Genomic DNA, 24986 nt, shown 5'->3' with positions numbered 1-24986 from the left:
TTCGGGTGTGTCTGGGGGTCCCATGTGGGCAAAGGTGAGGAATGCCAGAGCTGGAATGAGGGAGGAGCCCTGTCTGCGGTGGTTCTGAGTGGTAGGGAGGTCTCCAAGGAGTTGGACAGCTTCTGGAAGGAGGGTCTTTGAATGTTGCCGGGAAGGTGCGTGGGGGCGAGGATGGAGCAGGCAATCTAAGGAGTGGCGGCAGTTTTCCATGCCTGGGAAGGGCCCAGTTGCGAGGGTGGGGTGTAGGGGTACCACACGGTGTCTAGCGGAGGGGGGGGGTTGGGATGGGGTCCAGGTCTGTGAGGTTCCCGGATCTTTGAGCAGGTGGCTCTGGAGATCTGCGAGGGGTCGGGTCTCAAGTCCCCGGAGTCTCTGAGGAGTTGTGAGGAGTGGGGGTGAAGGCAGCGTCTCTGAGAGCCAGGGTGTCTGGGGTCCCAATTCTCCGGAATGCTGGGTCTATGAGGTCCCGAGTCTGCATGAGGTCCCGCCTGTGTGAGTCCCCGGGTCTCCGCGGCCCCTATCTCCGAGTGTCCGAGTCTGTGAGCTCCCGGGTCTCCGCCTCCCGGGCTTCGGGGGAGGCGGGCCCGCCCGGTCGCCGCGGTCCCTCCCGGCCGGTGCTGGCACCGCCCCGCCTGACATCAGTTCCTGCGACCGCGCACCGCCTGCGTCTCCTTCCCGGCTCCGCGGCGCTCGGGAGACACCGGCGGCGGCAGCGGCGGAGCGAGGCCCGGGGGAGGCGAGGCGAGGGCGGCGGGCGCCGGGGCCCGCGGCCGGCACCACGGAGCCCCCGCACGGCCGGCGGCAGCGGTTGGCGGCGGCCCCGGGCGCCTGGCGCGGAAAGCGGCGACGGGGCGGCGGTGGCGGCGGCGGCGCCATGGAGCCGCGGGAGGTGAAGGACCGAATCCTGGAGAACATCTCGCTGTCGGTGAAGAAGGTGAGTGGCCTCCTTCGCCTCGGGCCCCTCCCGGCTCCCCGTCGCTCGCCCCTGTGGCCGAGACCCCGGGTCACCGTCCTCCCGGCGACCCCGGGCCCTGCAGGGGAAGCGGGCGGCTCCCGAGAGCGCCGCGGCCTCCGAGCTATTTTTAAAGAACAAAGTTGAGGTCAGCGTCCTCGGAGCTCTCCGGTGCCCGACCGGGCCTGGCCTTCCCAAGAGGAGCCGGTGACACTCCAGGAAGGCTCCGGGGAGGACCCGGCACAGAGAGCATCCCTGAGGAATCCACTGCGTTCATCCTTCTTCAGGGCAAAGGCCACCCCAGCTGCGACATTGCTCTGGGAGCCAGGGAATCCCCAAGCCATCCTACTTTAGGATGGCAGTTTAGAAAAAGCTCACTACAGAGTTGATTGAGGACCTAAAGTGCCTGGGATTGAATTTTTGGATGGTGAGCTGTGGGACAGAGTGACACTAAGACACTTTGGGGCTTGCTAGTATTGTCATTGCCCGGATTCCTGGCAGAAATGACTACCTGTCAAGAGCATGCACATGGATGATGAGACAGGCCAGCCTTAAAAGGCTGGGCGTGGTGATGCGTGTCTGTCATCCCTGCACTCAGGAAGCCACAGCAGACCCTCTGAGGTCCAGGCTAACCTGGACTGCATAGTGAGACCCTGTCTCGAAAACAAAAAAAAGTAGGAGTGGCAGTCACAAACCAAAAAGGGATCCCAAGCTAGGTGTTAGAATTCATATGCACCAAAAGCCTACATAGATTTCTTTCTATCTGTTTATTTTTTATTATTTGAATTCCTGGCTCACTTGATCTGAAAAGATTAACTCCCTTCCTTCATGTTCTTTCACATGTGTGTTGTGTGTGTGTGTGTGTGTGTGTGTGTGTGTGTGTGTGTGTGTGTGTGTGTGTATGGATGGGTGCCCACATGCCAGGTGGGAGAGAGGAGGTCAGAGGATAGCTTTTGAGGATTTGCTCTCTCCTACCATGTGAGTTTGAGGAATCAAACTCAGGTTGTCAGTTGGTAGCAAGTGCCTTTGCCCCCTGCGCCATCTCTCTCTGCCCCTCTTCTTTCTTGCTTTTCTTTCCTCCTTAAACAGTCTCACTATGTAGACAAGGCTAGCCACCACACATGCCTGGCCCCTTTCTGCTTCTAGCTGGTCATAGTGACGCAGGCCTTTGGTCCCAGCATTCGGGAGGCCGAGGCAGGTGGATCTCTTACCAGTTTGAGGCCATCCTGGTCCACATAGTGAATTCTAGTACAGCCAAAGCTACATAGTGAGACTGTCTTGAAAAAAAAAATCAACCTAGAAAATAAAGATTTCTGCTTCTAGTAAGACTTATGCCGGGCTAGTGGCACACACCTTTAATCCCAGCACTCAGGAGGCGGAGGCAGGTGGATCCCTGTGAGTTCGAGGCCAGCCTGGTCTACAGAGCAAGTCCAGGACAGCCAAGGCTACACAGAGAAACCCTGCCCTAGAAAAAAAAAAAAAAAAGACTTATTCCGAGACAGGACTTTAGTTGGGGCTACTTAGTTTGAAGGCAGCTGGAGCTACACAGTAATAGTCTTTGTTTGGCTTATTTTGTTTTTGGAGACAGAGTTTCTCTGTGTAGCCTTGACTGTCCAGGACTAGCTTTGAGGCTGACCTCAAACTCACAGAGATCCACCTGCCTCTGCCTCCCAGAGTGGTGGGATTAAAGGTGTGGGCCACCACCGCCTGGCTTTTACATAGTAATATTCTATCTCAAAACAATAACAAGCCCAGAGGGGTGGCACCCGCCTTTAATCCCCACACTTGGGAGGCAGAGGCAGAAGGACCTCTAGGTTCAAGGCCAGCCTGGGTGACAGATCAAGTTCCGAGATAGCCAAGGCTACACAGAGAAACCTGTCACAAAAAAACCAAACCAAAGAACCAAGTTTGGCCTCCAGCAGTAGACGCCAAGGCTTCTGCACCCTAGTCTGTGCTCTAAGAAGCAGCCATGGCAGAGTGGGTAAGATGGTACAGCAGGTAAAAGCTCTTGCAAGCCTGAGCTGGTATGCAAACTGGATGACCTGGGTTCAGCCCCCAGAACTCATGATGGAAAAAGAAAAAAAAAAAAAAAATGTTGCTGTAGTGATAGCTCAGTGGCTAAGAGACAGGCAGCTTTCTGCAGGACCTGAGAGGGATCCCAACTCCTACACTGGGTGGGTCACTCCCTCCTGTAATTCCATCTGCAAGTGACCCTGGCCTTTTTGTACACCTGAACTGTGTGTGTGTGTGTGTGTGGCACACACACACACACACACTATAAAATTAATGAAAATAAGCCTTTTAAATAACAGCTGTGGCCCTCCAAAAGACTCTGTTGATTGAGAGAGGGAGGCCCTAACTTAGCCTTGGCAGGCTGGTAGCATTCTTAGAAGCAGGTATTCGGGCTAGAAGGAACATCCCCCAAAGAAGTGGGGAGCCCCCTGTCCTCCCACTGTCAGGTGGTCATCTAAGGATGAGTATTGAGGGTTCTGCTAGATGTGGCTAAAATGTGTAGTCTGGAAAAGCTGTACAGCCTGGCACATAGGCCAAAGGTGTGCAGACCAGGGCTGGCTTAGGGTTCTGGACCTCTCGTTGGGCATGATGATTCTAACAGACAGTGGAGCCTCTGTTGACCTCACCCGTTGGACTCTGCTTGTGATATCATAATGGAAAGTCAGATCCATGAGGTAACACACCCGCCATACTCAGCACCACCCCCACCACACACGGAGGCCTAAAGGCTGTCTCTCTCCTCCGCCATCATGACTTGCATCGCCTTCTTGTCTTTTCTCCCTGAGGTGGGGCCTCATACATGCTCCCACAACCACAGGCCTTTTTTATTTCATTATTTTATTTTCCTTTATTATTTTAGATAGCCTGGGTGACAAAAATGACCTCCTGGTGACTTTTTGATCTTCACCTCCTCTTTGCAAGTGCTGGAATTACAGGCATGCACCAATATGCCTGGCTTCTTATTTTGCTGGGGATTGAACTCAGGGCCCCTTGCATGCTAGGCAGGCACTCCACCCACTGAGCTATGTCCTGAGTGCCTCCTCCTCCTCCTCCTCTTCCTCCTCCTCGCTCTTCGTGTTTTTGGTTTTTCAAGAGCGGGTTTCTTTCTGTAGACCAGGCTGGTCTTGAACTCATAGAGAACCACCTGCCTCTGCTTCCTGAGTGCTGGGGTTAAAGGTGTGTGCCACTGACAGTATCTATGTGGCCCAGGCTGCTCTCAATCTTGTGTCCTCTTGCAATTATAGACCTAAGTACCATGCCCTCTTTTCTATAAGCTTTTTCTTTTTTTTTTAATGTTAGAATTTTATTTATTTATTTATTTTTGCTTTTTTGTTTTTGTTTTTTCGAGACAGGGTTTCTCTGTGTAGCATTGACTATCCTGGACTCGCTTTGTAGACCAGGCTGGCCTCGAACTCACAGTGATCTGCCTACCTCTGCCTCCCAAGCGCTGGGATTAAAGGCGTGCGCCACCACTGCCCACCTAGAATTTTTTATTTTTACATATATATTTATATTATTACACATGAATGCAATAGTAAATTAGCTTGCTTTCTTTCTTTTTCTTTCTTTCTTTCTTTCTTTCCAGGTTTTTCAAGACAGGGTTTCTTTGTTTAATAGCCCTGGCTGTCTTGGACTCACTTTGTAGACCAGGCTGGCCTCAAACGCAAAGAGATCCACCTGCCTCTGCCTCCTGAGTGCTGGGATTAAAGGTGTGTGCCACCATGCCCAGCTGCAAACTTTTTCTTAACAGATCAGGTGGTGAATTTTTTTTTCCTTTTTGTTCCAATTCAACCACACATTTATGGGTGAAGTTGTATTCCAGTAAACATGTATAAAAATAAGTTAAATTTTGGCCCAAAAGTAGTGGCTTATATATGAATATGTGGGTATTATCCAAAAAAGTTCCCGTCATGGTAGGCTGGGGAGCACTTTCAGAGAAATGAGTGTGATGAGGCCAGTAGAAAGCCCAGTGTGATGGCGGCTGTGTCTTTATGTTGTATCGGGCTTGCAGGGGGAATGTGTGTGGGCACCATGAGCCCCAACCACATACTCAGTTTCCTGAGTACCTTCCCCGGGCCCTCCTTGTTCTAGGCCCTAAGAAGGTCACACGGGACAAGGATGTGGGCTCCATCCTCCTGAAAGCAACATTATAGTAGAAGACAAGGAATAATTTAGTCAAATCTTATGTTCACCCACTCCAGATTCTAGCTGGTGTTGCACAGGCTTTAGGCAAGAGGTGATGAAAACTCAGAGAGGGGCTGGAGAGATGGCTCAGAGGTTAAGAACACCGTCTGTTCTTCCAAATTTCCTGAGTTCAATTCCCAGCAACCACATGGTGGCTCACTACCATCTATAATGAGATCTGGTGCTCTCTTCTGGTGTGCAGGCACATATGTGGTCAGAATACTGCATAAATAATAAATGAATGAATCTTTTAAAAAAAAATAAAGATTTATGAACAAAAAAGAAAATGCAGAGATGTTAGCTTCAGCACACCTCCCCTCCACACACCATATACCACACACATACCACACAAACATGGGCCACACACACCACACACACACACGCACCTCCCACAGCACCACACACATGTACCACACACGTGCACCATACAAACATGTTCCACACACACACACACACGCACCTCCCCCACTACCAAACACCACACTCATGCACCACACAAACATGGGCCACACACACCACACACACACACGCACCTCCCACAGCACCACACACATGTACCACACACGTGCACCATACAAACATGTTCCACACACACACACGTACCTCCCCCACTACCAAACACCACACTCATGCACCACACAAACATGGGCCACACATACACACGCATTTACCTCCCCCCCCCACATGTACCACACAAACATGGGCCACACACACACACATGCACCTCCTCCCCCACCATACACACACACACACCATATACCACACCCATGCAACACACACACACACACACACACAACATACCATACACATGCACCACACACACTATACAAACATGTTCTGCACATATGGAACACACATGCACCACACAGAGGCATCTCACACACACACACACACAGCACTAAACACAAATGTGGACTGGGGGTGTGGCTTGGTGGTAGACTGCTTCCCTTCCCTTGCACAGAGTCCTGTGCTGGATCCCCAGCACTGTGTGGGAGTGCACACCCATAATCCCAGCACTAGGAGGTAGAAGCCGGAGGATCCAAAATCCAACACCATCGTTGCCTACATAGAGAGTTCTAGGCCAGCCTGGGCTCTATGAGACTGTGTCTCAAAATATAAACCAAGGGCTAGAGAGCTGGCTCAGAGGTTAAGAGCACCGACTGCTCTTCCAAAGGACCCAGTTTCCATTCCCAGCACCCACATGGCAGCTCACAACTGTCTGTAGCTCCAAGATCTGACACCCTCACACAGACATACACTCAGGCATAACACCAATGCACATACAATAAAAATAAATAACTTGAAAAACAAAACAAAACAGAACACCGAAAAACCTGAAAAACAAAACAAAAAAAGGGTGTGTAATCCCAGTACTCAGGGAGGCAGAGGAAGGCAGATCTATGAGTTCGAGGCCAGCCTGGTCTACAAAGCGAGTCCAGGACAGCCAAGGCTACACAGAAAAACCCTGAAAACCCCCAAGGGCTGCGTAGGAATCACATATTGTGCAGCGCAGGCTCTGACCCCGTAGGTCACCCCACTGACACCCAGGAACAGATGTGAGACAAGTTTGTCTGCTTTTCCTGAGCCCTGCCCATCCGGCTTACAGCGTGCTTCTCTTTTTATGCGGTGTTTCCCTGACATCCAGTTTCGATTAGAAGCCTTGTAACACTGTGGTCCTTCCCACCCATCGCAGAACATTCCAGGCCTTGGCCATCCTGGGCTCGCCTCTGGCTCAGAGCCGTTCGTATCGAAAGGCTCTGTGTGATGGTTTGAAGCCAGGCTTAGAGAAACAGCCACCTGCTGGCAATAGCATGCTGCATGGAGGACCAAGACTGAGTCCCTGGGTCACTTAGTAACCGCAGCTCACACTGAAAAGAGTTGGGCTGCTTGGTGGTGATTCTGTGACCTTCCTCAAAATTTATCTACTTGGAGTCCAGTGTGAAAAGAAGGGGGCCATAGGAAGACTGAAAATATGCTGCCAGCTGGGAAGACGTTAGGTCTAGAAGCATACTTAGTGAGTGAGGGTGCAATGGTCAAGATGCTGAGAGGAACTGGATGTAAATGATGCAGGAAGGAGAAGGCTGGCTCTTGTAGGTAGCTCACACATACCCCACTCCCACCCCCGGGAGCTCGTTTGTCCTGCTGAAGCACCCGTCTCTGCCTCAGGACTCATTGCCGAGGCCATCACCTGTTGCTCTCAGGGCTGAACAGTACCCCAAATCCTCAGGAAACACTGGGGCCTTCCTTCCTTCTCCTGCAAAATTCTCTCAGGTGGCCTCTTTGACAGCAAAGGGACTATCAAGCAAGGCGCCCCAACCCAGCCCTGCAGTGTGGCTGGAGTAACCCTTGCCCGGAGCTGGCCTCCTAGTGTGTCCAGCCTAGGCAGCGGTCTTGGTATGAGTGAATGTTCCTGGCTGCCTGCTAGGTGTGAGCGTCCTGAACTCAGAGTTCAGGACAGCAGAGGCAGGAGAGTGCTGAGCTCTCAGGCTGGGGCTGGAAGTTCACTGATCTGTTGGGTTTCATAAACGCCTGGGGTCCTGGGCGTGCGCACTGTCTGCAGTCGGCTGGTCCTGCCGCAGTCTTCTCCATCTTGTGTATGTGGGATTTATCTTTTCCCCTTGCTCGTAAGCGTTCAACATTACAGAATTGCACAGGGAGGAACATAGCTGTTTCTTGTAGACCCTTCCTCTTCCCCAGCTGCTGTGGGAACTGACACAGTCTAAGTAACCCAGAGACGTAGGAGACAGAAAGGGGCTGTACACATTTGAAACACACAAGATCTAGCTTACTTTTGGAAGTCAAAGGTCAACATTTTTTTGTTTTGTTTTTTTCTTTTCTCTTTTTTTTTTCCTTCTTTTTTTTGTTTGTTTCAAGACAAGGTTTCACTGTGTAGCCTTGGCTGTCTTGGACTCACTTTGTAGACCAGGCTGGCCTCGAACTCACATCGATCCGCCTGCCTCTGCCTCCCAAGTGCTGGGATTAAAGGCGTGCGCCACCATGCCTGGCTTCACTGGTCAATCTTAGCACAGATTGTCTGATTTTTTTTTTTTTTTTAAAGATGGTCTGGTGATGGCCCATTGGCCTTGAACTCACTTTATAGCCAAGGATGGCTTTGAACTTCTGATCCTCCTGCCTCCTCATGGAGCACCTCACCCAGTGGAACTGAAGGCTTTGTGCATGCAGGGCAAGCCCCCTACCTACTGAGCCACACACCCCCGCCCCCCCAGCCTCAGTGGAGCTCTTTGTTCAGGGTGTTCTGGGGTGCTGAGGCTTGAAGCAGCCCACCCCTTTTGAGAGGAAGAGACGGTTATACAACTGGTCTCCTTCCATGTAATCTGCTGGAGCCAGCTCCTCTCTCCACAGCTTTCTCCCATCAGTGTCATCACACACTGTGCGGGTGCTGCCTGCCTAACTCAGGACGGTAGGCTCAAGGAGGCAGCTTGTCCAAAACCATTAACCTCAGAAGAAGCCAGGTTGACCTTGGAGCCTTTTTTTTTTTTTTTTTTTTTTTTTTTTGGCACCTGCTCTTTTCATTTCTCCATGATATCAGCCTTAAAATGATAATTGTGTCTCTATAGGTCGGTCTTTTTAATATATATAACAATGGGTTTCATCATGACAGTCACAGTGTGGGTCTGTGTAAAGTGTATGAGGGCCTGAGTTTCATCACCCAGACCTCTTTAGAAAGTTGTTATAGCCAGGCTTGGTGGCATATGTCTTTAATCCCAGCACTTGGGAGGCAGAGGCCGGTGGATCTCTGTGAGTTTGAGGCCAGCCTGGTCTACAAAGCGAGTCCAGGATAGTCAAGGCTGTACAGAGAAACCCTGGCTCGGAAAAAATAAAATAAATAAATAAATAAATAAATAAAAACCAAACCCAAAAACAAAATAGAAAGCTGCTATAGCCGGGCATAGCGGTGCATGCCTTTAATCCTAGTGCTTGGGAGGCAGAAGCAGGTGGATCTCTGAGTTCGAGGCCAGCCTTGCCTACAAAGTGAGCCCAGGACAGCCAAAGTTAACATAGGGAGACCCTGTCTCGAAAAAAACAAAAAGAAAGAAAGAAAGAAAGCTGCCATAGCAGGCCATGCTTGGTGACCATGAGGCAGTGACCGCAGGATGCCTGGGGCTCGATGGCCAGTCTAGCCCATTCAGTGAATTCCAGGCCAAGGTGGACACTGTTCCTGAGGAACGGAGCGTTAGAGGCTGTCCCCTGGCTGCTGCATTATCACACACACAAACGTATAAAGACCAAGAACTACAGTGGATGAATGTCCTCAGGCCCCCCTTCCTGTCCTTAAGTAACCACGTTTTGTAATCCAGTACATTCCCAGCAGACTTCCTCACCCTTTGTTGGCGTTTTCAGCCTGTAATGTGTCTGACTGACCGTGGCATTGCATGTGCCTTGGACTGGAGGCAAGAGTTCCCGCCATGTCCTCTAGACTAATCCTGGGTGTAGGAGGTGGCCTTGGTGGCCATTTTCCTTTATGGCCTCCCTGACTGGGTGGGGCAAGCACTCATGAGGTCGTGTAGGCCTCGTGGATAGAGAAAATGGGAACTGAAAGAGAGCACAGGCAGCGAAGGTGCAGCTTGGGAGCCAGGTTTAGAGTAGGCTTGGAGAAATCCCTCCCCCACGCAGGCATGGCACACAGCACTGGTGACTGAGAAAAAGAGCAGAGTTCTGTCAGCTAGCTCCAGCCTAGAGGAATGCAATGTGTTCTTCCAGGCCAGCGCCTGCCCTCTGGGCCTCTGGTGTTTGCCCAGGCGCTCTTGGCAGTTTTTTCTCCTCGCTCTGAAAGGCATCCTTGGTTCCTCAAAAAGGGGTCAAGGCTTGCTCCCAAGTACTTTGAGGCTTGGGCAATCTCCTTCCTGGAAGGAAAAGTAGTTAACTACTTAAAAAAAATGTTTTTAGGGTAAGAGAGATGGCTCGGCTGTTAAAGGCACTGGCTGCTCTGGCAGAGTACTCCGGTTCTGCTTCCAGCACCCATGTATGTGGCGGCTCACAACCGTCTCTGACTCCGGTTCTAGGGGACCCAGCGCCCTCTTGTGGTTCTACAGACATTAAGCACGATTGCGGCTACATACACAGGAGTAGGTAAAACAATTCATGCACGTAACAAAAAATTTTTGAGTTACTTGTAATTATTTGTGGGCAGACAAACATGCTTCTGTGCACATGTGGAGGTCAGAGAACAACTTTTGAAGAGTCAGTTCTCTTCTTCCTCATGGTGGGACCAAGGCATTGATCTCAGGTCATCAGACTTGGAGGCAAGCACCTTTACCTCCTAAGCCACCTTGCTGGCCTTTAGCAACTTTAATTTTATTTATTTATTTATTTAGAGACAGGGTTTCTCTGTGTAGCCCTGTCTGTCCTGGATTCGCTTTGTAGACCAGGCTGGCCTCAAACTCACTGTGATCCACCTGCCTCTGTCTCCCTGAGTGCTAGAATTAAAGGTGCGTGCCACCACATCCAGCTAAGATTTGTTTGTTTGTTTTGTTTTTATTTATTTTTATGTGCATTGGTGTTTTGCCTGCATGTATGTCTGTATGAGGGTGTCAGATATTGGAGTTACAGACAGTTGTGAACTGCCATGTGGGTGCTGGGAATTGAACCCGGGTCCTTTGGAAGATCAGTCAGTGCTCTTAACCACTGAGCCATCTCTCCAGACCCTTTGTTGTTGTTGTTGATTAAAATTTTAGCCAGGCAGTGGTGTACACCTTTAATCCCAGCACTTAGGAGGTAGAGGCAGGCAGATCTCTGAGTTTGAAGCCATCCTGGTCTATAGAGCAAGTTCCAGGACAGCCAGGGCTACACAGAGAAACCCTCTCAGAAAAAAAAAAACAAAAAAGATGCCTCAGGGACTAGGTAGTGGACTGAATCTCTGGGTCCCTCGTCTGTTCTCATACAGGGTGGTTTTTTGTGCTCTCCAGCTCCGTAGGCCACTGTACCTAGTCGTCACTGCAAATCTGTTCCAGGCTAAGGTGGAGTGGGCTCTTAGGGTAAAGACTTTAAAACTAGGAGGCACAAAAGCACTGCCAGTGTTGATGGAACTGCAGACAGCCAGGACCTGTAATATGATGCTGTCAAGGAAGGAAAGAGCTAGAACATTCCTGGCACTGTGGCCCAGGTCACTGTGCCCCTCAAACCCTGTGCTTCATCTCAGGTGGGATGGAAACAGGGGAAGCCGCCTCTGGGGTCTGAGCACAAGTGGCCAGGTAGCATGGAAAGCCTTTGTGTCCCTCATTGTCTTTCTGACTTTCCAGTGTGTTTGTGGGTTGCCAGGCACCACACACTATCCCCTGCTCTCCAGTCTCTCAATGCTATCCTGCACTGGGCATTCTTACCAAGACCGTGGGAAACTGTTTGATGGCCAGATGGTTGTCTTAGAAACACTGGGATGCAGAGTTCTCCAGCCCTGGCCAGTATCCGGTCCTGACTTAGACCCGGCTGTGAATTCTCTCCAAACATACTGTTGGCAGCAGCGATCTGCTCCTTGGGTCACATGACACAGGCATTATTGTCCTTTTAAATAATTTATTTACATTTGCTTTTAAATTTTTATTCACTTTACATCCCAATTGTAGCCCCCTCCCTCATCTCCTCTCAGTCCCACCCTCCCTCCCTTCCCCCCACAACCCTCAGAGGGGGAGCCCTTCTCCCTTAACAACTGGTCCCAGCCTACCAAGTCTCATCAGGACTGCCTGCATCCTCTTCCTCTGTGGCCTGGCAAGGCAGTCCCGCCAGGGTGAAGCGATCAAAGAGCAGGCAACACAGTCCAAGGCAGTGACAGCCTCTGTTCTCCATGTTAGGGGACCTACATGGAGACTGAGATGCCTACTGACTACATCTGAGCAGGGGGCCTCAGTACTCTCTGCGCATGGTTCTTGGTGCGTCCGTCTCAGCAGGCCCCCCAGGCCTAGATTTGTTGGCTCTGTTGGTCTCCTTGTGGAGCGCCTGTCCTCTCCGCGTCCTTCTGTCCCCCTACTCTTCCATAATACTCTCTGCCCTCTGCCCTGATGTTCGGCCGTGAGTCTCAGCATCTGCTGAGTGGAGTCTTCCAGAAGGCCTCTATGGTAGGCTGCTATGCTGTTCTCCCTCTCCAGCCGCTTGCAGTGTCCAGTCTGTCTGCCCTTCTGAATAAGAAGTAAGCATCCTCCCTAGGGTCCACCTTGTTCTTTACTTAGCTTCACTGTTGTTCTGAAGAAGCTTCGTGGGCCTGGAGATGCTGCTCAGTTGATAGATACCTGCCTAGCATGCACAGGCTCAGGCTGTGATCTCCAGCACCGCACAAAGCCAGGGGTGATGATGCGTACCTCTAACTACAGCTCTTAGAAGGCTGAGGCAGGAGGATCAGAAGTTCAAGGTCATCCTTGGCTACATTGCCAGCCTGAACTTCTTGAGCCACCCTCTCATATGCCGGGGGGTGGGGGTTGGAGGGGTGGGGGGAGCGTTGCTAAAGTGTATATTTACTGTGCAACTATACATCTTTGTGTTTTTGAGGGACTAGGTGGTGGGCACCAGCCTTTCCCATCAAGACTCTGGCATCTGTGCCTGAAGATGGTACAAACTTCTGACCAGTATAAAGCTAGGCCTGGTTGCAAGTGTTTGTAATGCCAATTCTTTGGGAAACTGAGGCAGGAGGATTTCAAGTTCAAGGCCACCTGGGTAACCTATTATATTAGTCATTGTTCTATGCTGTGTGACCTGGGCAACTCTTACAAAGGAAAGTATTTCACTGGGGCTGGCTTACAGTTTCAGGCTTAGTCCGTTATCATCATGGTGGGAGCATGGCAGCCTGCGGGCAGACATGTGCTGGGGAAGGAGCTGAGAGCTCCATCCTGATCCAGAAACAAAAGGCCAGCATGGGCCTTTGAAACCTGAGTGCCCCACCCCCCACCCCCAGTGACACACTTCCTCCAAAAGGCCACACCTCCTAATCCTATCAAAGAGTTCCAGTCCCTGGTGACCAAGCATTCAAATACAGGAGCCCATGGGGGACATTCTTATTCAAACCTCCATATAGTAAGACCTTGTCTCAAGATGAAAAGTCTTAAAAGGGCCAGAATTACAGAGACCCTCCTTAGGGGACATAGGCATACGGGCTTTTCATCTGTCACTGGGTGGACATGTCCTCTTTTGGTCTCTTCCTGAGACGTTTAGGAGTCAGAGTTTGAGGATGGCCTGATTCCTGAGATAATAAACGTTGTCGTGTGGTTCAGCCTCTGCTGTTCCTCTGAGTACCTGCTTCAGAAGGAGTGAGTGTTGTGGAGACCAGAGCGGTTGCCTGGCATGGCGGCACCCGGCAATCCCAGCACTTGAGAGGCTGAGGCAGGCCGTCTGCAAATCTGGGTTTAGCCTGGGCTACAGAGTGAGACACCATGACTCAAAACTCCACAAACAGAAGGCCCCGTAGTCTGTCCAGTCAGTGGCCATGCCTGGGATAGAATTCCAAACCGCAAGGCAGACATTGCCCTCCATCTCTCCTGAGATGCACGATTGTTCAGGCATCCCTGCAACCCTATCTGAGGGAAGCTTCCCGGTAGGCCGAGTGCCCCAGAGGATTGCTCTGTCTGCTCCAATGCTCGTTTGAGCCCATTCAAGCGTGGCTACCGGCCACTTAATTATTTAAAGGGCTGGCTTGGGTGAGCCCAACTTTGCTTCTGGACTCCTGAGAGCTTCCTTAGTGGTCGCCCATCTGAATACTCAAGCTCTCTTTGAGGCCCAGAGGGAGGCTGCCATGACCAGGCAACCTCCACCCCAGGCAACACAAGAGAGACATGCCTGTCTTCCATGTTGTCACGCTGTTCCTTTTATATTTGAGGTTTGTACACTCTGAGTGAGCAGGGATGAGGCAGGCACAAGGACAGAACCGGTATTGTGACTGGCAGGTGTGGGCATGGGCGTGTGCCGCTGTGGAGCCTCTAGCAGCCAGGTGCTTAAAACAGCCATTGTACAGCTGCCGTGCCTTGTACACTCTCCTGATGCTGTGGAGGCAGGGGCCTGTCCTGCCCTGTGAAGACAGGAGTATGACCCAGTTTTTCCCCAGGACAGCCTCAGTCAGTAGCAGGGCTGGGACCCAGGTCTCTCTGTTGGCCTGGACAGCATTGTGGCCTCTTGCAGTCCTGACTGACCAGGGCAGAAGAATAAAAGTCACCTGTCTCCATCTTTGCACTTGGCCATTTATAATCTCACACGGTGCCTATCGTGGGATTACGTGTTGTTTTGAGTCACTTGTCTATAGGAGAGGCAAGACCAGCTCTGAGAACAGAGAATGGGCTCAGCCCTGATCAGAATGCGTCAGACATTTCTTGGCTTGGTGGTGAGTGCCACCCACGCTTGCCCTAAGTCACAGGGCTGGTGCAGTCATGTGATGGCTGGTCTCCCCAGGGCGTTCAGGGAGTGCATCCTCCTGGCTTTAAGGGAAACTAGGATGAACCAGGTAAGCTCTCCGTGGGCCTGGTGCTTGAGCACACCCCGCAAAATAGGAAACAAAGATCAGCTTAGCCAGTCCAGGGTGTGGACTGGGAACAAACAGCAGCTTGACCGAATATTATAATACTCAGTCCCTCTCTTGTCCGGCTGATCTTGATCTGTGTTTGTATCACTTCTGTGTGTGTGTCCATGTGAGTGTATGCCATGTGTGTGCAGGTGCCTGAGAGGCCAGAATAGGGAGGTTGGATCCCGTGGAGCTGGAGTTACAGACTATTGTAAGTTGCCCAATGTGGGAGCTGTGGATTGGACCCGGGTCCTCTGGAAGTGCACCAAGCCAGCATTCCAGCCCCTTATTTGGAAGCATTTAAACTTCTGATGGGAACTTTCTCATCCCCCCAGAATCAAGCATACCAGCCCACCTGTGTCTCTCATGGAAACACACACACACACACACACACACACACACACACACACACAACTGCCCCCGACTCCTGGGACAAGCCTCACTTGCTTGTTCCACCTGTTTTCCCCACCACTCTTAGCCAAACTGGTCAAAGGAGTTTTTGGTATTTGTTGTCTCTTGTCCTCACTGTCCATAGGTACTTCCGTGTACATTGCTTATGGACAGCTCTTCTTTCCACAGCCTGATACCACCATTACCTCCTTTAAAAATTAGTGATAAGGCCAGACGGTTGTGGCGCACGCCTTTAATCCCAGCACTCAGGAGGCAGAGGCAGGTGGATCGCTGTGAGTTCCAGGCCAGCCTGATCTACAAAGCGAGTCCAGGATGGCCAAGGCTACACAGAGAAACCCTGTCTCAAAAAACCAAACCAACCAAACAAACAAAAAATTAGTGATAAAAGCTTGGGGTGCACACCTTTATTTCCAGCACTCAGGAGACAGAGGTAGAAAGATCTTTGAATTTGAGGCCAGCCTGGTCTACAGAGCAAGTTTCAAGACAGCCAGGGCTACACAGAGAAACCCTGTCTTGGGGTGAAAAATCTTGATACATTTCCTTAACTTCATCAGAGCAGGCTTGTAGCTCAGCTGGTAAAGACCATGCTTAGCACACACAAAGTCCTGGGTTCAATCCCCAGCACTGCGTAAACCAGGCATGGTGGCACACAACTGTAACCTCAGCATGTGGGAGTTGGAGGCAGGAGGACAAGAAGTTTAAGGTCATCTTCAGCTACACAGCAAGTTCAAAGCCAGCCTGGACTATAAGAGACCTTGACTCAAAACAGCTAGCTCAACAATCGGCTGGGTTTCAGGTTGTAACTATTGCAGTCATTTTTTAAGTGCCTTTTTACTGGAAACATGTTCCCTGCCCCTCACCCCAGAGGCTTTCATCAAGCCTCCTATCCTGTCCTTTTGGGTCCTTGGCCTCTGTGACCCCAGAGACCCATGGTATCCCCTCTCTCTGGGTATTCTTTCACGTAGCTTCTGCAGCACATACTGTGCTACAGGATCTGACTGCGAGCTGCCCTCCGACCATCCTGTGTCACCCATCTCAGCCTTGGGCTCCAACTATGTAGGATTACTTAGCGGTGGTCCTGCCCCAGGACCTCACACCTGCTGTTGCCCCAGCACATCGGCAGTGCATGGGATTTCCTGCAATGTTGAAGGAAAGGTGGTGTCTAGCCTGCTTTGGAATCTGCCATGTTGGTCTGGGAAGGCGCCTAGGCATGGTTATATTTCTCAAGTTCTATGTGTGCTCCCGTGGAGGCCCTGGTCTAAAGGGGGCTCCTGGCCAGCACTAAGAGACCCTCTTCCTGACCTCAGCACCCAGCATGACTATCTGTGCATCTCAGCACCCTTTCATGTCTCCTGGCAGAGTGCCACCTGATCTATAAACGGGACCATTCAGTGGCTGGAACCAGAAAACCTAGAATTGCCATCACTTCCCTTTTCTCACAGAATACGATGAGGTGACGTAGTGCCTCACTGATGAGTCCCTGGACAACACTTTCAGATCCTCAGTCTGTCCCTCATCTCACTTCCTCCACCACCACAGCTGCCCTGGAGCCACTGCTCTGGTTCCCCATTTGCACAGTGGGGATCCTCCTAACCTAGCTTTCTACCCCCACGTGTCCACAGTCTGGGCCTGCCACACAGAAGCCGGTGAGGACGCATTCACTCACGTTATCTCCTCGCGCTCAAGCCTTTGGCGGCTTCATCATTTCCAGTTTGAGAAGTCCTTACCTGGCCTGCACAAACTTTCGCCCTCAGCCGCCTTCATGGCTCCATCTCCTACCACTCACGTCCTCACTCCTGAGCTCAGCGCATCAGCTACCCCATGGCTGCTCTAGCCTCAGGCCTTTGGCCTTGTTCTGAGACACAAACACTCTGAAACCTCAGTGGTCATACTTGGAGCGATCATCCCTAGTCCAGAACTACTAACAGGCCCATCCCCTTCTTTGCTTTAAAATACCATTTAGCATTCTTTTTTTTTTTTCCATTTAGCATTCTTACACATTTAGCAATGTATAGTTGCATATAGTTTATTGCTAGCACCAGAGTGTAACTTTTTTTTTTTTTAAGATTTATTTATTATTATGTATACAGTGTTCTGGCTGCATGTACACCTGTAGGCCAGAAGAGGGCATCAGATCACATTACAGATAGTTATGAACCACCATGTGGTTGCTGGGAATTGAACTCAGGTCCTCTGGAAGAGCAGGCGGCGATCTTAACCACTGAGCCATCTCTCCAGCCTCCAGAGTGTAACTTTTAAAATGCCAAGACTTTGTGGGTATGTGTGAAGAATGGCATCTGAGGCTAGGGGCACGGTCAGTGTAGTTTGGTTGTTCAGCACGCTCAAGGCCCTGGGCTTGAGCCCCAAGAAGCCAAGTTGAGATACAGAGAGATTTCATAACCACACATACTGGATCGTTAGTATTAAGTATTATGTGTTGAGCCATCTGAGTCCTGAAGACTCGAGCCGCTGCTTCTGGCCGCTGCTGAACTGACCTTTGGAGACGCTGCTCTCAGCCCCACTGTCACAGTGTGTGCCACTTGCCACCTCTCTCAAGGACTTAGGCCATGGGCCAGCATCCTTTTTCTACACAGCCAAATAGTGAATACTTAGGCCCTTCAGGCCGGCTAGCCTCTGTTATATGTCCTTGACTCTGTCACTGTGGCACCAAGGCAGTGTAGATAACACAAAAAGAATGGTGTGTTCTGCCAGCTCTGAAATCTTCTCTGAGCAGTAGGGTGAGGTCTATCCAGAAGTGGGGTGCTCTTCTGTGCGTCTAAAGGGAGACACAGGGAGGGAGAGTCACAGACCCATGGTCTCCAGCCGTTCTCTGACCATGAGGCTCAAATCCACAGGCTTTTAAAGATTTACTTGTGTGTGTGGAATGGTTTGCCTGCATGCATGTGTACCACATGTGTGCCAGGTGCTCACAAAGGTCAGAAGAGGGCACGGAGTTCCTCAAAACTGGAGTTGTGAGCTGCCAAGTGGGTGCTGGGAACTGAACCCAGGTTCTCTGCAAGAGCAGCCAGTGCTCTTGATCACCGAGCCAGCTCTCAGGCCCTGCTGTGCACTGAGTTTTTCTTCTTGGGCTCTCCTGAAACATATTAGAAAACAGTCTAACTTTTGTTTGTTTGCTTTGTGTTGGCTTTTGAGTTTAAGGCTGGCTGTATAGCCTAAGCTAGCCTCAAAGTCAGTCCTTCCTCAGTATCTGGAGGGCTGGGATTACAGGCATGGGCCACCACACCTGGTAACTCTTTTTTTTTTTTTTTTTTTTTTTAAGAGATTTATTTATTATTATGTATACATAGTTCTGCCTGCATGTAACACCTGCACGCCAGAAGAGGGCACCAGATCTCATTATAGATGGTTGTGAGCCACCATGTGGTTGCTGGGAATTGAGCTCAGGACCTTCAGAAGAGCAGCCAGTGCTCTCAACCTCTGAGCCATCTCGCCAGCGCCCACACCTGATAACTCTTACCTTCATTCAGGGATTTCAAGCCCCAACTGTGATGAGATATCTGTGTTTTAAATCTGGCTGTGCCGGTTACTACCTGTGTGCCCTGAGTTGTGTGTGGCTGTGATGACTAGTGTCTCTGAGTTGCATTACTGTCATCAGCATCGCGGCCATTCATACTTGTAAAGTGTTTATGAGGCTCTTTGATTCATGTTTGTTTGGTTTTTCAAAACAGGGCCTCCCTATGGAGCTCTGGCTAGCCTGTAACTTACTACATAGACCAGGCTGGCCTCACAAGACTTTTCTGCCTGAGTCTTTTTAATAAATAAGGTGTTACTGTTATCTGAACCTCCTGGAAGCCTTCAGGAAGCCAAGTGGGCAGCTCAGTGACCTGCCCACGGCCAGCCAGTGAGTGGCAGGGTCAGCAGCATCCAACCCGTGCCTGATCCCAGGACCCATACTCTTAGCGCTGTGCTGCCTTCCTGACGCACATAACAAGTGCTCATTATTAGCAGGTATCCAGTGTAATAGAGAGTCATTTGGCATCAAAGATGCTCACCGCACTTCCAGGCTGTTCATACGTCCTGTCTGCCGGTCCCATCCCTCTGGGATCCTCACCCACTGTTTGTTCTCCCAGACCTGCAGCACTTGGCTCACCTCTGCTGTTTGTTTACCTTGGTGCCAGGCTTTGCTAACGAGCTCGCAGCGCATGAGCTCCAGCTGTGGGCGCAGCTTCTTGAGCCCACAGATCATCGACTCACCAGCATTCATCCTGTTCTTCTCAAGGCCTGTGCCCTGCCCGAGCACCGCACCAGACCTCCCTTCAGATGACAGACATTCCTCCCCAGCCTAAATTGAGCTCAGCTGGTAAAGCACCTACCACTGGACCCGAGTGCCGACTCCCAGTACCCACATGAAAGCTGGACATGGTGGCTCCTGTCAGGGAGCACAAATTAACACACACGTTCATTTCTTCTGCTGAGACTATGGGTGTGATGTGTCAGGTTCCTGCTGCCTTGGTTCCTCCCACCATGAGGGACTGTGACCCAGAATTGTGAATTAAAACAAGCCCCTTTCTTCCTACATTGATTTTTGTCAGAGTATTTTATCACAGCAACAGAAATAAAACCAGGACATGTACACATAAATTAAAATTAAAAAGTCTGAAGAGTAGGAACCACTGCTAATAAGATAATAGTTAATAACAGAGTCTGCCATGTTTGCACCTAAGTGACTATTTAGCCAGACACTACAATGTTGGTATGGCTGAGGATGTGGGTGCATTCTTCCTCATCTCAGCTAATGCTTATTTGCCACTTGGTGTCACCAGCTATGCTGAGCCTCTTGGATGCTTTTAACTACCTGATCCCCTAAGCCAGCAGGACAGCCTGCCATGATGGCAGTGCTGTGGGCCTGCACTGGACAGAGCTGCTAGCACTGGGGTAGGGGTGTGGGGTGGGCAGGGAGTGGCTACCAGCACTTGAAATATGGCTGGTGTGCCAGAAGTGGTGGCGCACGCCTTTAATCTGAGCACTCAGGAGGCAGAGGCGGGTGGATCTCTAAGTTTGAGGCCGCCTGGTCCACAAAGCAAGTCCAGGACAGCCAAGGCTACATAGAGACCCTGTCTCTGGAAAAAGAAAAAAGAAATACGGCTGGTGCCACTAGAGTAGACTTTTTGTTTCATTTAAGTTTGGTTTAGATTTTCTTTTTAAAATGTGCATTATGTGTCAGGCGTGGTGGCGCATGCCTTTAATCCCAGCACTTGGGAGACAGAGGCAAGCGGATCGCTGTGAGTTCAGGGAGTCCAGGACAGCCAAGGCTACACAGAGAAACCCTGTCTTGAAAAACCAAAAAAAAAAAAAAAAAAAAAAAAAAAAGTGCATTCTGTATGGTGCTGGGGATTGAGCTCAGGCCATGCACATGCTAAGTAAGTGTGTTATTACTGCAACCACATTACCAGTCCCTTGACATAATCTAACTTCAAGTAACCACATAAGGCTAGCAAGCGCTGTACTATGCTGAGCAGCATGGCTCCAAAAAGGCCCTTTAATGGCTCTCTCTCTTTCTTTGTTTTTGTTTGTTGGTTTGGTTTGGTTTCTCTGGGTAGATCTGGCTGTCCTGAAACTTACTCTGTAGACCAGGCTGGCCTCAAACTCACAGAGGTCCTTCTGTCTCTGCCTCCCGAGTGCTGAGATTAAAAGTGTACACCGCCACCGCCTCCTGGCTCCCCTTTAAGTCATTTTAAAGGGGAGAGAAAATGAGGGGGAGTAAAGTGGCGTTCTGAGGGTGTGACGCTGTGTGACAGTGCCAGGCTTAACTCTTGCTTCTTGCCTCAGCCTTCTGTGCCGTTGCCCTATGCTTTCCTACAATTTTTTAATTGCATGTTTTTCTGCATATGTGTGGGATGGGCGCTGCATGCATGCTGTGGCGTATATCTAGAGCTCAGGACTATGGGTTTGGAGGATTGAACTCAGGTCATCGGGCTTGGTAGCAAGTGCCTTTGATGCTGAGCCATGGTGTGCCTTTAGATTGCTGTCTGAGTCATGATAGCATGTGTGGATTTGCAACTCATCTGGATATGTACAAGACATAGCTAAAGACTGCTGTCAGATTTCCTGAGGGTATAAAGGAAGACCTGAGCAAATGAGGATGGAGCCTGTGTTTCTGAGTAGGAAGACTGGGTACTACGAGACAGTATCTCACTGCGTGAACAGTCTCTGGGTTGAGCATAATTCCATTATAAATCCAAGATGGGGCTGGAGAGATGGCTCAGCAGTTAAGATCACTGATCCCTCTTCCAGAGGACTAGGGTTCCATTCCCAGCACCCACGTGGCTCACAACCGTCTGTACAACTGACACACATGCAAGCAAAATACCCATATGCATAAAAGAATTTTATAAAATTCGAAAATACGATGGTGACGAAGTTTGATTCTAAAAGGATAGCTTGGGGTCTCAAAGTGGCTAAGCATGTACAGGGGCTTGCCACCAAACCTGATGACCTGAGTTCAATCCCCTGGTCGGATCCAAAAGGTAAAAGGGAGAACCAATTCCAGTAAGTTGTCCTCTAGCCACCAAATGTGCACATGTGCCCAATAAATAAATAAAGTGCAAAGGGGGCTTGGAATAACAACTTTGAAAAAGAAGAGCTGGTAGGGATAAGTGGGCTTCTTCTGCCCATATCCAAGTACTGAGTAAAGTGGAAATAATTAAAATAGTATAGAGATAGACAGCAGTCTAATGGCACAGGATGATCTAGAAACGACACATTGACTTGTGGGTCAGATGCAGAGAGGCTGGGCCATCAATAAATATGAGAAGATGGGCCACCCATCAAGAGTGACCCTTATCTTCATGCTCAAAGACCTAAACACAGAAGACAAAGGGCCACAGGGGTGGGGTAGTCAGTGACAGCCTCTCCAGTGGCTGGGCATCGCCTAGCTAGCATGGACTCAGTAAATAAGAGGGGCTGGAAGGGTGGCTAAGCTGAGCAGCCATGAGAACCTGAGCTCAGATCCCAGCACCCACTTAACATGCTGGGCAGGGCCTCACACCCAGCTCTAAGGATCGAAGGCAGGAAGATTGCTGGGGCTTGCTGGCTGCCAACCCAGCCTGAAAGCAAGAGCTCAGAGTTCAGGGAGGGAAAGGAACAGTGTGGGATGGGGAACGGTCTTGTGAGAGAACAGGTGAGGTCAATCCACTAGAAGGCAAACCACCTCGTGCGGGAGCTTGATTGTTGCCAGCTGAAAAGATCTGTGACCAGACTCTGGGAGGAGATAGATAAATGAGCCCAGAACTGGAGGCGGGGCCTTTAGCGACTTGGGATAGTTTTGGCTGTTCATCGCTTGACTTCAAGACGCTCCTAGAGAGAACAGCTCGAGGGAAGGCTTCAGGACTTCAGCTTCTGCTGAGTTTCCAGGTTCTGGTTATTCCAGGTTCCAGCAGAAGAAATCCTGCTGATTATGCCAGAAGAATCGTTCCTTGGAACTGATATCCTTACGGTTTTGTTATTCTTTAATCCTCTTTTCCTATTGTTTAGGTTAGTCGGGTTATAAGGGACATATACTCGGTTAATAAGTTCATAATAAAATATATTGGTTAAGAAAACTGAACAGGAGCTTGGTGCGCGTGCAGCTTGACGGGAGTTGGTTGGCGGTCTCCGTCGAGGATTTCTCGTTAGCTCAAGGCAACCATTTAACCTTAACCCTGGACCCTTCTGAGGGATTCCCGTCCCCGCTCCGGGTACCTCGGACCTCAGGGTTCAGGAGGACTGAGTCAGAATTTAACCAAAGTTGCTATGCGCCCTTCCGATCACCGCGGCCATCTCCCAAGTCTGAAGAGGCTGATGAGGTGAGCGAGCAGTCTTTGAAGGCTGACATTCAGAAACTGAAGGAGAAGAAGGACATGCTGGACAAGGAGATCACCCAGCTAGTACCAGAGGGCTACCATGTGATTGGACTGGAGGACCACATCGCCCTCCTCCATGAGTACAATGACGTCAAGGATGTAGCCCAGATGATACTAGGCAAGCTGGCTGTGACCCGAGGTGTCACCACCAAGGAGCTATATCCAGATTTTGATCTAGACCTGAGTGACTGAGCAGAGTCATGGAGATTTTACCCACAGCCCACGGGGACGGGTGGATGGGGGCATGAAGAATAGAGCCCAGACAGCACATTCATATGGTTTCCAGATAAAAAGGGTTAGAAGCCCGAAAATTTCTAAAGCACCCAAACAGTCAGGGGTGGGTCCTAGAGAAGAGGGGTGTTGGGAGGGGTCAGATTTGTTAGTGCTAAGGTTCCTAAATTTGTGAATGGATATGTGTGCTTGTCCATTTTGTTAATAAACATGAGCTGTCTGTGAAAAAAAGAAAAAAGAAAAAGAAAACTGAGCCTACAGAACAGGGCAGAGAGTGGTAGCGAAGAGCACGTAACACTTTTCTCTGTGCAAGAGCACAGGCACACGTGTATGTAGGGAGCACAGGCACACGTGTATGTAGGGAGCACAGGCACACGTGTATGTAGGGAGCTCAGGCACACGTGTATGTAGGTGCATGTACCACACACATACATGGCACAGCCGTATACAAAGTAAACCCTGAAAATATAGAAGATATAACAGGGCAGGTTAACAAGAACCTTTGTAGAGTAGGGCAGTGGTGGCGCAGCACTCAGGAGGCAGAGGCAGAGGCAGATGGATCGCTGTGAGTTCGAGGCCAGCCTGGTCTACAAAGTGAGTCCAGGACAGCCAGGGCTACACAGAGAAACCCTATCTTGGGGTGGGGGCGGGGGGTGGGGGGAGAAAAGACCCTTTAAAGGAAACTATTGACCAATCTGACCGAAAATGGTGAGTTTTTCAGTAGGGGGAAAAAAAATGACACCAGAGACAATACACAAGGAACATCAGGCAAGAAATCAATCAAAAGGCTGGGCGTGGTTGTGCAGACCAGGTATGTGCTGCACATCTGGAATCTCCACATGTGGGAGCCTGAAGCAGGAGTTTGAGGCCAGCTGGGGGTGGAGTGGGAGAGGAGACCGAGAGAACACAGCGTGGCATTGGTGTGGCAGTGTGACGTAACACAAACCGTGTGCAAGAAGGCTTCAGGAGTGATGGCTCAGGGTGAAGAGCACTGGCTACTCTTGCAGAGGACCTTGGTTCAATTCCAAGCACCAACACGGTGCCTCACAGGCATCTGTAACTTCAGTTTCCAGGGGACCCAATGCCCTCCTCTGGCCACTTTGGACACAAGGCATGCACGGGGCACACAGATATACATATAAAAGCACTCATACAGTAAATAAATACTAAAAATTTTAAAGTAGAAAAAAAGATTTTTTAAGTAGCCAGTTGGGAATCATTCAAAATAAAAAGCAAGGGGCTAGAGAGATGGCTCAGAGGTTAAGAGCACTGGCTGCTCCTCCAGAGGTCCAGAGTTCAATTCCCAGCAACCACATGGTGGCTCACAACCATCTATGATGAGATCTGGTGCCCTCTTCTGGCCTGCAGGTGTACATGCAGGCAGAGCACTGTATACATCATAATAAATAAATCTTAAAAACAAAAAACAAAGCCCTTCAGCCATTGCCAGCCGACAGCTCTGCCGCACCGTGGGCTGGTCCATCAGAGCCTTCTAGAAAGCTTTCCTCTCTCTGCCCCTTCTGCCTGCATGAGAAGGGCAGACCCTTTGGGACTGAATTCTGCCCTGGTCAGCCAGGCTGCTGGGCTTGCTCTGGGTCATAGAGAAGAGACTATTTTTGTTGTGGCCTTGAATGGTTGGCCTCTCTCCAGGGGCACGTGCTCCCTGGCGTGGCTGCTGCATCTCGGCTTCTGCCTCCAGAAAACACTTGAGAAGGCAGTTGACCCAGGCGCTGAAACCAACCCCCAGCATTGGGGGAGGTTGGACATCTCTGCTCTTTTCTCCAACCGGGCTGCTGGAAAGGTGACAGGAATGGAGGGTTCTGCTGTGGGTACATCAGCC

At 50.4% G+C, this 24986-nt stretch overlaps 2 protein-coding genes across 3 annotated transcripts in view; both read left to right on the top strand.

Moving 5' to 3' along the window:
- The first annotated feature begins 813 nt into the window (after positions 1-813).
- Plekhm2 (pleckstrin homology and RUN domain containing M2) overlaps positions 814-24986 on the top strand; it is a 42429-nt gene continuing 18256 nt past the window's right edge. For both annotated transcript variants that reach the window (XM_051172224.1, XM_051172223.1), the window contains exon 1: positions 814-934. In XM_051172224.1, coding sequence (XP_051028181.1) covers positions 875-934 — 60 coding nt within the window. In that variant the 5' untranslated portion in view covers positions 814-874. The remainder of the gene's footprint in view (positions 935-24986) is intronic.
- Positions 14577-23367, top strand: LOC127211912 (DNA repair protein SWI5 homolog). Its single transcript, XM_051172015.1, has 2 exons — positions 14577-14585; positions 22643-23367. The coding sequence occupies exons 1-2, from the start codon at positions 14577-14579 to the stop codon at positions 23105-23107; spliced, it is 474 nt and encodes a 157-aa protein (XP_051027972.1). The 3' UTR covers positions 23108-23367.

This window comes from Acomys russatus, chromosome 29 (genome assembly GCF_903995435.1).
Source record: "Acomys russatus chromosome 29, mAcoRus1.1, whole genome shotgun sequence".
NCBI classification, from domain to species: Eukaryota; Metazoa; Chordata; class Mammalia; order Rodentia; family Muridae; genus Acomys; species Acomys russatus.
The sequence above is the reverse complement of the archived record's forward strand: the minus strand, read 5'-3'. Positions and strand labels throughout refer to the sequence as shown.